Source organism: Lathamus discolor, chromosome 5 (genome assembly GCF_037157495.1).
Source record: "Lathamus discolor isolate bLatDis1 chromosome 5, bLatDis1.hap1, whole genome shotgun sequence".
Classification (NCBI taxonomy): domain Eukaryota; kingdom Metazoa; phylum Chordata; class Aves; order Psittaciformes; family Psittacidae; genus Lathamus; species Lathamus discolor.
Genome location: NC_088888.1, coordinates 22,198,470 through 22,212,386, shown reverse-complemented (window position 1 = coordinate 22,212,386; position 13,917 = coordinate 22,198,470). Strand labels below are relative to the sequence as shown.

Below are 13,917 nucleotides of genomic sequence, written 5' to 3'. Positions count from 1 at the left end.
GAAATGAAAACCCATTCAGGGAGTCAGTGGCATAGCTTGTCACCATGCAGTCTGAACATGACAATTGCAGATATTCAGAACAAGCGAGTCCAAATATCACATTCCCTGGGAGAGAGGAGGGAGTCTCTTTCCCTTTTCACAGGCTAAAGTAAGAAGCTTTCAATGTATTTCAAGGCAAGACCCAGCTAGCAGAAGGCAGATTTTCTGACAGCTAAAGCAAGGGAAAAGGATCTTCCTTGCAGTCTCTTGCTCCTGAGCCCCCTTCTTCAACTCCTCTTGCGGTGGCAGGAAGGCAAAGCATGTCCTGTCTCTGTGAGTCTGTGCCCTCCTTGTCTACAGTAACAGCAGGCACCTGTGATTCCTTCTCCAAAGACATTTATACATCGAGGTCAGTTGAATACTGCATTATGAAAGCATAAGCTGCAGTGGACATCATTTAGAATCCGTTATTTTTTTGCCCATCATGACAAAGTAGAAACGGCAATTCCTTACTTTATAGACATTCTCTTAAAGTAGCAGTTGCCCCAAACATCTGTCAAGTTTTTATATCCCAGGAGAACAGATGCAGCCAAAAGAATGTTCATTCTAAAATGACTACTCTGAACTTCACAAGCAGGCGGAGGTAGCTCCCAATTTAATTAAACATACACACAGCAGCTCCCAGTTTAATTAAGGATACACAGCACCACTTAGTGGTGAAAGCAGTCACCACTGACATGGATGACAAGTACCACCAGCTTTTTTCTTCACTCCCCCCAAAACATGAACCAAGTCTGCTCTGTCTCTCCTCACTAGCCAAATACTATTACAGTGTCTTTACTACAAGAAAGTGTATCTACCAAGCAAAAGATGTCCAAGAGGGCTGAACCTCAAGGCCAGTAGAGTGAAAGGCTGCTGAGTCTCAAACAGATGCATCCACTTTGAAGAGCTTTTCAGCATTCTCCAGCACTGTACCAGTTTCTGGTGACACAGCCTCAAGCAGCTTAGTACATGCCTGTACTCCAAAGAACAGCAATCTGTTGGCTAACACCTTGTGTTTTACATAGGCTTGGGTCTTAAACAAATGCAAGAGATGTAGAAAATCTGAACACCGATTTTCCACTCCATCAACCAGTTACAAAAACTAACTTGCGCACTTAAGTAACAAAACACAGTAACTAATAAAAAGAAAGCCTTTTAATCGGGACAGATTAGTGCATCTTTACAAAAAAGTAATGATTTCAACTTATGAAGTCAGTATCATCATTAGCAGTGCACCTTTCCTGAAAAGGAAATCCCTGTCTGTTATCAAATATCAACTGCAAGAGTGCATAAACAAAATAAATAACCAACAAACACACCCATATCCCAAAAGCTCTATTTATATTATATTCGATATATATATATATATATATGTCTTCATAGATGACAACTGTATCGATTTATACGTCGGGTCCTTCTCCTCCAGGAACCAGCTATAAAAGAATAAGACAATTGCATGTTAGTGCCATAGACTGAAGTTTTACAAAGTCATATGTGACAGTTCTTGCTTCAGAAGATTTTAGCAGATGGCGACATCATGGTAGACCACAAAAGTGGTGTTTAGATTTTAAATTACCTTCTTCTGGCTGGAACTAACAAAGACATCATCCACACTGCAGTGTAACTGACCACCTGCATAAAGAAAGCTACCTGGCAACCATAAAGTTCCATTGTACTTTTCTGCTCAGTACATAAAGGCACGGATTCACCCTGTAAATCTTGGCAATTTCTTGAATAGCACCTACACTCAAAATAGGTTTCAAATACAAACACGGCACAGCAAAGTAATAAATACTCATCTCTGAGTCTGCAGCTTTTAAAATCTTTGCTTAGACCTTAAGGAAATGTAAAGGCAAACAAACTACTGGGAAGTTCTACACAAAACCCATGCAAAATTAAGGCTAAAAAAAGGAACCTGATTACAAGCATGTATCATGTAACACCTACTCTACGACACGGCTGTCCTGAATAGATCACCACCAGAGTTTAACTCCAAGATATAAACTACTCAGCTGGCAAGTATTCAAAAAATGTAAACCCACTTTGCTTCTAGATTTTATACAATATTTTTCCCTCAGGAAACCAAATAGAAATAATGCTTACAGTTCTGTAACATCTTCTAACACCATATCTAAATACCCGGATTCAAAGAAAATAAGGCCCAGAGTCTTAAAATCAAAACAAAGTTATTTTCATTTTTACTGAACTGTGATTCTATCTGTAAAACAAAAATACCAGAGTCATACAAGCGACCCATACGAAAAGTTTCTATCCAGTGAACTCAAACCTCTCCTCTCAAATACAATAAATCAATTGAGCTGAAGCATAAAACATTCCCATCAAAGGATACTGACAAAGTCATCAAATCCTAGAAGCGTTACAACTTCTTTGTCACTCTTCATCACAATACGAATGCAGGAGCCTATGCGTTTATCCACAAGCTCTGTAAATAAAAAAAACAAACAATAAAGTTGAAAGGTACAAGAGACTGTTTCATAGAACAGCGCATTCTTTTGAACAAAACGCCTGACATTGTGTGCAGTGGAAATGTATTTTTAAAGGTGCACCTGTACTGCTAGCACACGACCACGTTTCCGAGGCTGGAACTCTGCAGGAAGACGTTCCCTTCAGTGAGAACGCTTTAATGTCATTGAATCATAGCTTGGGTTGTAAGGGCTCTTAAAGCTCCCCCGGCTCCAACCCCCTGCCACGGGCAAGGACACCTTCCACTAAACCAGCCCCGTCCAGCCTGGCCTCAAGCACTGCCAGGGTGCGCAGTTCATTACCGCACGCCGGCCGAGCACCAGCACTCGCCCCAGCCGCTCTCTGCTCCGCACCCACAGACACCCACCGGGACCCTCGTTTACTGCAGGCGCCTCCCGGCCTCGTCCACCCCATTCAAGCTTCCCGCCAAGCGGCAGCGCCGCTCACACCAACCACAAGTGCCCGCAAATACGCTCTCCCTCTTCTCCCTCCCGTCCCGTCCCGTCCCGTTCCATGCCATCCCTCCCGTCCCGTCCCGTCCCGCTGCAGACCGGAATCACCGCCAAACACCGAGGGACAGCAGCTGAGACGGATCCCTGGTCGCGGTGGCCGCCATGTTGCACCCAGGCCTGACCAATCGCTGCCACCTCCCGCTTCAGATGGGACGGGCGGTGCGGCAGACCCGATGAGCGGATCGCAGAGCAGTCGCTCCGCCGTTTTCCCCTGAGTAAATACAGTAACCCACCCTTCAGATAGCTCTTCTTTTCGCGGGGAGTGGCAGGTAGAAGGGCTTTAATCGCTGTACGCCACAGCTATCTTTCTTTCCCCACCCAGATTTGCTCATTAATTCACAAGTGGGCTGCAGCAAGAAGGATTCTTGGAAGTCCTTTTGCATATAGACATGGCTTGGAGCAAAAATCACTGGCTGTTCAAACACAGTTGGCTTGCTTCATACTGCAGCACTGAGCAACCTGCTCTAGTGGAAGGTGCCCCTGCCCATGGCAGGGGATTGGAACTGGGTGACCTTCAAGGTCCCTTCGAGCCCAAACCAGTCTATAGTCAGATAAAGCTCTTATTTCAACATCTAGAGTCATTGCACATTTTGTGACGGGCTGCTTCTGGAAGAATCAAGCCCAAATAAATTCCATCCTCTGCCTTAGAGGGCATGAACCTTTGGAGGACGTAGAGCTGCTGGCTGCAGGGGGGCTAGCTCAGTTCTTGTGTGGCTAGTTCCCAGGTAACTCTGAACGTTCACAAAGTCAAATCCAACCTCTGGCATCAGCAGATGCCACATGGCTCCACACAGGATCACTTCACGGACCAGAGCAATGTGAGGACAGACTTGCCTCATAACGAGAGTGCAAGGCTGTGCCTCTCCCTGGAGCAAAGCGTGTAGAAAGTGCTAGCTGGGGTAGTTGTAATGACAACGTAAGTTGGCACAGTCAGAGTGTGGGGACAGGCACAGAACCACAGGAGAAATGCAAAGAGTAAGCTTAATTTCTTTTATCTCACCAAACAGAGGATCTCCTAGCAGAAGCCGGGCAGAGGCACAGGCATCATGGAGCTTGATCCATGCTGGAGGATCACCGACACTGCTGTTTTCCCGGTTAATCATGGATTCATGCAGGCTTCATTTACCACTGTGCTTTGATCTTCTCCATAACAGGGCAGGAATTTCAAGTGTATCCAGTCGGATGCCTCCATGTATATCACAGGCCTATGCTACCTAAACACAGATACTCTGCTTGTCAAGCACGCAAAGACAAACAACAATTAGTATGTGAAAAAAGGGCAGACTTCGCTGGACTGCGAACATCCAGATCCTGATACTAAGCCTAAGGTGCCAGGACAGAAAGCTGGTGCTGGGCATCAGCTATACATGGTGCCCTCCACAAGTGACACCAACATAGCAATCCCCCCTTGCTTAGCCATGTAAACCTCTATCTGCATACGACCTCGCAGGCAGCACTCTCAGATACTCCAACAAGGTCCTAAGTGCAAATCCTCAGACCCTGCTCTTAAACCAAATGTATGAGGAAAAACCAAATAGCTGGGCATGTTCTACATTGGGTGCCCTCTGGACCAGTGCATCCAATATAGAATCATAGAATAGTTAGGGTTGGAAAGGACCTTAAGATCACTCAGTTCCAACCACATGACATGGGCCAGAATGCCTCACACTATACCGTGTCATTCAAGGCTCTGTCCAGCCTGGCCTTGAACACTGACAGTGTTGGAGCATTTACCACTTCTCTGGGCACCCTGTGCCAGGGCCTCACCACCCTCACAGTAAAGAACTTCTTCCTTATATCTAACCTGAACGTCCCCTGTTTAAGTTTAAACCCATTACTCTTTGTCCTATCACTACAGTCCCTGACGAAGAGTCCCTCTCCAGCATCATTGTAGGCCCCCTTCAGACACTGGAAGCTGCTCTTAGGTCTCCACACAGCTTCTCTTATCCAGGCTGAACAGCCCCAGCTTTCTCAGCCTGTCTTCAAACGGGAGGCGCTCCAATCCCTGACCCTCCTCTGGACTTGCTCCAACAGCTCCGTGTCCCTCTTATGTTGGTGACACCAGATCTGGACTTAACCACTTCTTGTTGCACAACTCTGCAAGAACAGTATTACTGCTGTACCCAAGTGCATTATAAATGCTATCAATGTTAGTCTCATCCCTTCTGTACCTTAGTACCGTGTTCTCCTTTTTGCTTTCATTGAGCAGGGAACTTCACTGAAGCATCCGTAACAACTCTGTTCCATTTCAGAGCTGCTGCACTTAACTGAGAATCCTCTTAAATCTGAAGGACCCTGAAAATTGTAGAAAATGGACTGTACGGACTGGACGGGATGGTCAGAAGTATCGGTTTCCTTGGTAACCACTGGATGCTTCTAACAGCGTGGCTCCTTACTTCAGCCTTAATTGTTACCGGAATAGTTGAAAAAAAAGAAAGCACAATTGGGGAAGGGGAATCATATAGAAGGAAAAATTACTTCAAAAATGCACAAAAGCACAAGCAAATCATTGTCTGTAGACCTTGTATCACTAAAACTGAGAGAAGGAAGGGGCGCTCCATGTGTCAGTCACCTTGCACAGAACCTGAACAGTGCAGCAGCAGAACAGTGGAAGCCAATAATAGAGAGCACACCAAAAAAAGTCATTCTTAGGGGAAAGGTGATCTTCTCCTAGGAACAACTTTTACACTCGCTGTGAAGTTGAAGAGGAGCGCACAGCAGAAAACGATACCTGACAGCAACCCCAACTCGGCTGCTAAGAAAACTGCTAACCAAGCACACAGGGTATTTGCTCTCGGAAATGTGCAACTTTCCATGACAACTTAAATCTGTGGGAAACTGTGTCTACTGAAATCCAGAGAAATGCTTACTCACTGCAACAGTGTTCTGTGTCCAAATGAGATGCCTTTCCTGAGGCAGTGCAGCATCACAAATACAGTACTTTTAGGTGCCCACTTTCAAGTTGACTTTTCCCTGCATTTGCAGTAACACCAACACTGCAGACCTCTACCATTAAACAAAACCCTAGTGTGTGAATATTGAAGTCCATTTTTAAGTTCATGTAATCAGTCACAACTAAGTACTGATGGACATCCTTTTGGTGACCATTCCTCCCTCGCAGCGGCTGTATCTTTAGGTAGACATCAGCAACAAATTGCAGAGGAGTGAAGTTTTTCCACATCTCACGTAATGAACCGGGTAAGATCTGGGTCTGTGGAGAATCCCAGAGAGTTTGCGAGATTCCTGGTACTCTGAGTAAATGTATTGTTCATGTGAAGGACAAGAAAGGCACACGGGAAGGGGTGACTTTCTTTCACATCCATCCCTCTCCCTTCTGATCCAGAACAACTTGCAAAGCCCTGACTTGCTTTGCAAGGCTGCTGGGCCATTAGGTGAGCCCCAATTACACAACCGACTCCTTGGGAACCCCCAAACTCGATGCTGAACTCTTCCAAGTCCTTCTACCCCTTCCAGCAAGGCTCTCCTGCCATGTCCCCTTGGTCACTTGCACCTGAGGCTGGCTGTGTTCCCACCAGCACCTCTGAGGACTCACTCCATCCATCAGCTGATCCCAGTTCAGTGTCCAGGTGATGCTGTTTAAATCAGGGCAGGCTCCAGCCTGTAAAACCTGGGGTGGGGAAAGGCAGTGCTCCTTTTCTCAGCCAGATCAGCTCTTATAGGAGTAGGTGTGGAGAGGACAGCTGTGTGTGTTTCCTTTCGGAAGGAAGAGCAGCAGCAGCTCAGCCTGGAAAAGGGTATGGTCTTTGCTGTGGTTGTTACCTTGTGTTAGAGCCCCATGTTGTTGTTGTTGTTGTTGTTGACTGACTGGTGTGGGAAGGTTACTTGGGCAGCTTGTGGAATGACACAACGGTTTTGGCTGGAAGAGACCTTAAAGCTCCATCTCCCCTCTGGCAGGTTAAAGCTGTGAGAAACTATAGACTAGGGTATTGTTTATTAAGATTTATGTTAAGCCCAATGTTAAGGTCAGGCAAACAGCCACCAGACACAGCTTACACAAGATAAGATAACCACAATCGCTTACACCAACTAAACCAGAGACCGCTTATGCAAACATAAGATAACTGCAAGACAACATAGGAGTAGAGGGGTCAACTATGGGACAAAAGAGGAAGACTTCTTACTTCGGCCTCAACGACCATCAGGAGGCAGAAAACGACCCCCTAACAACAGCCGAAGCATGCGCAGAGTACCTCCACTACTTCATGAACACGGAAGTAAAGATGTATAAAAAGGGACTGTTTGAACTGCTCAGGGCGGCAGTTGGCGGAGCGCAGACTCCCCTGTCGTCCAGCGCTGTTTTGCTCATATTCTACTTGCTATAATTAATAAAATTTTAATTGGATTATGATCCGTTGTGGTCTCAATTTATAACAATTTTCTGGTGCCGTGACTCGGATAAGGCTTTGGTCCTCCGGGGAGGCGCCCCGCGACATTTCGCGGCCCCGCGACCAACGACTTACCCCAACCTTACTGACGAACCTAAATTCTAGAATAATGAGCAAAGGAGAAACCGGTAAAATCCCATAAAATTCTGTGCACGGGAGTCCGGACGAAGATGCAGGACGCGTAAGTATATTGCGAAATTATTCGCAGAGCGAAATTGTTCACGGCAAAATTGCTCGCGGGTTTGCCGTTCGGGCGGGATTGGGTTTCCTGGAATATAACGAGTGAGAGGTTCGATATACTGAACCAAGCGAGTGTGGACCCTTAAGTACTGTGTTTCCCATCTCCCGCGAGGGACTGGGCCAGGAACAAGGGGGAGCGAGTGAGTGTATGTTTGTGGATATTCCAGAAGATGGGGGCGAAGGGCAGCAAGCCTTCGACTCCCATGGGAAGGGTACCCATTGTACCTAAGAATACCCCTCTGGCATAATCTTAGACAATTGGAGATATTTCCCTGGAACCCTAGGGAAAGATAAGCAAAAAATGATAGAATATTGTACTAAGATATGGGGAGGGAAGAAGATTTCTAAAAATGTCTTTTGGCCAGTCTATGGGTCAGAAGAAGATTGGGTAAGACAGCAATTAAACCTCTGGGTTAATAATAAAAAACCCCTTAACCCTGAGGAGAGTCAATACGCGGAAGTGTGGCTAGAAAGACCGGGAGCTAGACTTTACCCGCTGAATGAGATAAAAACTAAACAAAAGAAAAAGAAGGAAGAGTTAGATGAAACCCTTCTAACCCCCCCTCCTTACATTCCTCCTCCTGCTCCCACAGCCCCTCCAGAGGTCCCCAGAGCATCCACTCCCCCACCAGAGTCGGAACACTCTTGTTCCCCTCCTCCTAGATGCGTAACTAGAAGTCAAAAAGGGGCAGCCCAGATGTACCCTCTAAGGGAAATACCCATGGGGGGACCTCAGCCTGTGATCGGATATATTTCCGTACCCTTAAATCCGGCTGATCTATGAGATTTTAAAAGAACCGAGATGGGAAACTTAACAGAGGACCCACTCGGGGTGGCAGAAAGATTAGATCAATTTTTGGGACCAAACCTTTATAGTTGGGATGAGATGCAATCTATCCTTGGTCAATTATTTAATACTGAGGAAAGAGATATGATTAGACGAGCAGGAATGAGACTGTGGGATGCTCAACATGCCCAGGGACCTCAAGCAGATATTAAATGGCCACTCCAAAGACCTAATTGGGATAATCAGGATCCAGTGCATAGAACTCATATGCAGGACCTGAGAACTATAGTAATTCAGGGAATTAGAGAAGCAGTACCCCGTGGCCAGAATATCAATAAAGCATTTAATGAGATGCAAAAGAAAGATGAAAACCCTACTGAGTGGCTGGAACGACTGAGGAAAGCCCTTCAGCTGTACTCTGGAGTAAATCCAGACGACCCTTTAGGGCAAGCGTTCCTAAAAACCCAGTTTGTGGCAAAATCATGGGAAGATATCAGAAAGAAGATTGAAAAGTTAGAAGACTGGCAGAATAGAGGGTTGGATGAATTACTGAGAGAAGCTCAGAAAGTCTACGTAAGGCGGGAAGAAGAGAGCAGCAAGCGACAAGTAAAAATGATGGTAGCAGCGGTCAGAGAGGATCACAGAGGGCGAACTAGTGAACATAAATCTGCTGGAGCGAAACAAGGGAATGTAGTAGTACAGAAGGAACAGAGATGTTGTTTTTACTGTGGAAAGAAGGGACATATAAAGAAGAATTGCAGAGAAAGGATCAGGGATGAGGAAATATTGAAGACGGAATAGGAGAGTCAGGGGCCCTATATCTTAGGGGACCGGAGTCATCATGAGCCCTTGATAAAATTAAAAATAGGTCCCTATAAACAAGAGTTCACCTTTTTAGTAGACACTGGGGCTGAGAAATCAACTATTAAGCAAATACCTGAGGGATGTAAAGTTTCCCCTGAAAAAGTACAAGTAATTGGGGCAAAAGGAGAACCCTTTAAAGTAAGCAAAATCAAAAATGTGGTATTCGAAACAGAAAATAAATTTGGAATGGGTGAACTCTTGCTCGTCCCTGAAGCAGAATTTAATTTGTTAGGACGAGATTTAATTGCTGAATTGCAATTAGAAATTAAGGTTAAAAAATCAAGAGATAACAGTGTCTGCTTATCCTTTGACCGTGGATGATCAAAAACAAATTAACCCCGATGTCTGGTACTCTCCGGACACAATTAGTAGACTGGAAATTCTACCGATTAAAATCCAAATTTCCGAACCCCACATACCTGTGAGAGTAAGGCAATATCCCATATCCCTAGAAGGACGGAGAGGATTAAAGCCAGAAATTGATCAATTGTTAGCACAAGGAATCTTAGAGCCTTGTATGTCACCCTTTAACACCCCCATTTTGCCTGTAAAGAAACCAAATGGGAAATAACGGCTCGTACATGATTTAAGGGAAATAAACAAAAGAACTATCACCCGGTTCCCTGTAGTAGCAAATCCATACACACTGCTAAGCAAACTAGGACCCCATAACTCCTGGTATAGTGTGGCTGATTTAAAGGATGCCTTTTGGGCCTGTCCACTGGCAGAAGAATGCCGTGATTATTTTGCCTTTGAATGGGAAGACATAGAGACAGGCCGTAGACAGCAATTGAGATGGACCGTGCTTCCCCAAGGGTTCACTGAGTCCCCTAATCTGTTTGGACAGGCCCTGGAAGAGCTCTTAAAAGAATACCAGGTACAAACGGGAAACGTGCTGTTACAGTATGTAGATGATCTGCTCATAGCAGGGAATAATAAGGAGGATGTAAGAAAAGAAAGCATTTGACTTCTGAACTTTCTTGCACAAAAGGGCCTACGGGTATCACAAGAAAAGTTACAATTTGTGGAGGAAAAAGTGAAATATTTGGGACATTATTTGTTTAACGGCCAGAAGATATTGGATCCAGAGCGCATTAAAGGAATTTTGGAATTACCTATGCCTGTCACTAAGAGACAAATTCAGCAGGCATTAGGGCTATTTGGGTATTGTAGGCAATGGATAGAAAATTATAGCTTTAAAGTTAAATTCTTATATGAACAACTGTCTCAAGACAAAATACCCAAGTGGACCCCTCAGGATCAAGAGCAGTTTGTCAGTCTCAAAAGAGAGCTAAGTCAAGCACCGGTTTTAAGCCTACCAGATTTAAAGCGGCCATTCCATTTATTTGTTAACATACATGAAGGAACGGCATTCGGAGTATTAACTCAGGAATGGGCCGGACAGAAGAAACCGGTGGCATACCTATCAAAGCTGTTGGACCCTGTGAGCAGGGGTTGGCCGAGTTGTTTACAAATCATTGTTGCTGCTGCAGTATTACTTGAGGAAACGAATCGCCTTACCTTTAATGGAGAAGTTGTCTTATATGCGCCTCATAACATCAGGGGAGTGTTACAACAAAAAGCAGAAAAATGGCTTACAGATAGCCGATTATTAAAGTATGAGGGAATACTTATAGAATCCCCTAAACTATCTTTGAAAACTATTGGAGCAGTTAACCCCGCTGAATTTTTGTACCCAGGAGAAGGTAATGAACTATTGCACAATTGTTTTCAAACAATTGAACAACAAACACGGATTAGGCCAGACTTAGAAGAAGAACTACAATGTGGAGAAGTATTATTTATAGATGGGTCATCACGAATAGTGGAAGGTAAACGATTGTCCGGATATGCCATCGTTAAGTTGGAAAAAGGAGAACTTAAGACAATAGAATCAGGCCCCCTGAGTGCCAGCTGGTCGGCTCAAGCCTGTGAGCTGTATGCATTGTGGAAAGCATTAGTGTCACTGAAGGGAAAGGATGGAACTATATATACAGACTCACGCTATGCGTTCGGAGTAGTACACACCACTAGGAAAGAGGGTTTGTTAACTCACAGGGAAAAGAACTGATACACCCGGAATTAATTCGGCGAGTTCTGGGGGCATTGAAAATGCCGAATAAAATAGCAGTCGTACATATAAAGGGACACCAGCGAGGTACAAGTTATCAAGTTAGGGGAAATAATGCAGCTGATACAGAAGCAAAACGAGTGGCAGGCAATTATAGTATGATTTTGACTATGCAACAAGTACCTGTTAGTAAAAATTTGATTTTGAGTCTGCAGAAAAGGAAAAACTAGAACGAATGGGAGCTAAGGAACAAGATGGGAAGTACATATTGCCAGATGGGAGAGAAGTCTTGCCGAAGGGCATAGCACTCGAAATACTTTCAAAAATACACAGTAAAATACACTGGGGAACCCAGGCATTAGTTGATCATTTCAATCAACAATTTGCCTGTATAGGCGTATATAACATAGCAAAGACAGTCACGGCAGCCTGTGAGACCTGTCAAAAGGTTAATAGAAGCAACGTGAGACAAAAACCTCTTGGAGGACGTTCCCCAGCATACAGACCTTTCTCACACATACAAGTGGATTTTACTGAACTACCTAGGGTAGGGCGTTACAAATATTTATTAGTAATGGTGGATCATTTAACACATTATGTTGAGGCTTTTCCTACCTCCAGGGCAACTGCTAACCAAGTTACTAAAGTATTACTTGAACACATTATACCTCGATATGGAGTACCTGAAGTAATCGACTCGGACAGAGGAACACACTTTGTGTCAAAAATTGTTAGAGATTTAACAGAAAGCTTGGGTATTAAGTGGGAATACCATACACCATGGCATCCACAAAGTTCGGGAAAAGTTGAAAGAATGAATGGAGAAATTAAAACTATTTTGACTAAATTAATGATAGAAACCAAATTATCATGGATTAAGTGCCTACCCATGGCACTATTAATTCTCAGAACTAGACCCCGAGCAGATGTAGGAATATCAGCGTTTGAAATGGTGTACGGAATGTCTTATAGAATTGAAAGTCCACAAACAAATGTTTTAATTCGAGACCGTGTGATTAATGAATATGTTTCACAATTAGCAGAACACCGTAACAAGCTTTGGGAACATGGACTGATTGTGCAACGACCCCCGTTGGACTTAAAAATTCACAGAGTTAAACCTGGGGATTGGATATTGATTAAAGTGTGGAAGGAAGAAACCCTAAAACCCAACTGGGAGGGACCTTATCTTGTTTTGCTTACAACAGAAACAGCTGTCCGAACTGCTGAGCGTGGATGGACTCATGCCAGTCGCATTAAAGGCCCAGTGACGAGACCCCACTGGAAAGTAATCAGTACTCCAGGTGACACCAAGATAACCCTGAAAAGATAACGTAATGATAGAGACTTTATTTGATTATTTTGCTACATTACCTTTTGGTATAAAGTGTGTATTGCTGTTTATATTTGCTATAATAATTTCTTTTTCTATCTATTATATATGGAAGCGTACAAACTGTGTTAAATTGCTAAACTTATGCAACCACACAATAGTGAATATAAGAAGATATGCTAATGTAAATAATATACGTACTCTAGATATACGAATTAGGTGTAATAATTTGAATTGCAATTGTTATCCATTTGCTTGTTTTAGGTGTAAGGTATGTCAGGATAAATGGTGGACACACTGTGAATGTGGATGCCCTCCAATAGGAGTTTGCACACAGTGTTGGAAAATCCAAAGAACTCTCACTGAGTGGAAATTAGAACAATTAGAGTCTGAACAAGAAGAAAAAAAAAAAAAATTATACGGAATCCCATGAGTGGTGGGAAATTTTTGCCAAAGGAATAAACCCTCAATATTATTGTTACCACTCCAATGAACCAGTCCCCTTTATAGCCGAAATTTTGATTATAAAGTGTAGAAGGGAAGTACTAACTGTGTCTTGCTTTGCCCCATTAGTTAAGGCTGCAAAGTGGGAAGCCTATGTAAACAGGCATAAAGCCCGAAACAGCTGTTCTCCTGAAGAATTCCCTTGCTGCCGAGAAGATGGTACACCCCGTGGCTGGAAGCAACCGAGTCGACGGGCGAGGCAGAGGAGGAACGAACTGTGGAGAAAAGAACCAGAACAATGGGACGCAAAAGCAGCAATGGCCGAACTTCCCCAGGACTGGTAAAAATATACTTAAATTAGCAAAATTGACAGACACCCTTTTTCCTGGTATACCGTTAGTTTTGTTATTGATAATAACACAAGCAAATGGAAACCCTCATGAACCTATGGCCTGGAAATTATATAATTTACCAGGGTCAAAATTAATTCAAACTCAGATCGGTCCAGGGAAGTGGAATTTCTCCGTGCATCTATATTCCCTGATACCTATAGAACAGGACTCCCCTGTTTTTACCCCAGATCTAGCAAAGCTTCAGGCCCAATGCAAGGCATTTTATATATGTCCAGCAAGTAACCCTGGCAGAAGTTACTGTAATTATCCAGGTCATTTTTACTGTGGCTATTGGGGTTGTGAGACTATTGCTTCAAATTGGAAAACGCGGGGAGATAAACATATAGATGTAACTTGGGGACC

General features: G+C 44.0%; 1 protein-coding gene and 1 long non-coding RNA gene across 8 annotated transcripts; one reads left to right on the top strand and one right to left on the bottom strand.

Moving 5' to 3' along the window:
* Positions 1 to 1,158: 1,158 nt before the first annotated feature.
* On the bottom strand, positions 1,159 to 4,276 carry LOC136014257 (U6 snRNA-associated Sm-like protein LSm5). 6 transcript variants are annotated; one of them, XR_010612581.1, is made up of 4 exons: positions 2,959 to 2,997; positions 2,589 to 2,629; positions 2,125 to 2,464; positions 1,159 to 1,454 (listed from the first exon to the last, which is right to left on the bottom strand). XR_010612581.1 is itself a non-coding variant. In XM_065679053.1 (4 exons), exons 1-4 carry the CDS (start codon positions 4,118 to 4,120, stop codon positions 1,361 to 1,363), a joined length of 318 nt encoding a protein of 105 aa, XP_065535125.1. In that variant the 5' UTR covers positions 4,121 to 4,276; the 3' UTR covers positions 1,159 to 1,360. The 6 variants fall into 6 exon arrangements, 2 of the variants coding, with proteins under 2 accessions (XP_065535125.1, XP_065535126.1); XM_065679053.1 differs by lacking the exons at positions 2,589 to 2,629; positions 2,959 to 2,997 and adding an exon at positions 4,018 to 4,276 and having other exon boundaries at positions 2,125 to 2,152; positions 2,372 to 2,464; XR_010612578.1 differs by lacking the exons at positions 2,589 to 2,629; positions 2,959 to 2,997 and adding an exon at positions 3,057 to 3,663.
* Positions 4,277 to 7,120: 2,844 nt separating this feature from the next.
* Positions 7,121 to 13,602, top strand: LOC136014256 (uncharacterized). 2 transcript variants are annotated; one of them, XR_010612576.1, is made up of 3 exons: positions 7,121 to 7,604; positions 12,594 to 12,689; positions 13,292 to 13,602. It is a non-coding gene; the product is annotated as an uncharacterized LOC136014256 (long non-coding RNA). The 2 variants fall into 2 exon arrangements; XR_010612577.1 differs by having other exon boundaries at positions 12,594 to 12,719.
* Positions 13,603 to 13,917: the final 315 nt, after the last annotated feature.

Excerpts from the sequence above, each read along its gene's own strand:
- LOC136014257 (XM_065679053.1), bottom strand. The coding sequence starts at position 4,120 with ATGATTAACCGGGAAAACAGCAGTGTCGGTGATCCTCCAGCATGGATC. Across the intron at positions 2,153-2,371 it reads AGGATTTGATGACTTTGTCA|ATATGGTGTTAGAAGATGTT; the intron begins GTATCCTTTGAT and ends CCGGGTATTTAG. Across the intron at positions 1,455-2,124 it reads TTAGAAGATGTTACAGAACT|CTGGTTCCTGGAGGAGAAGG; the intron begins GTAAGCATTATT and ends ATTCTTTTATAG.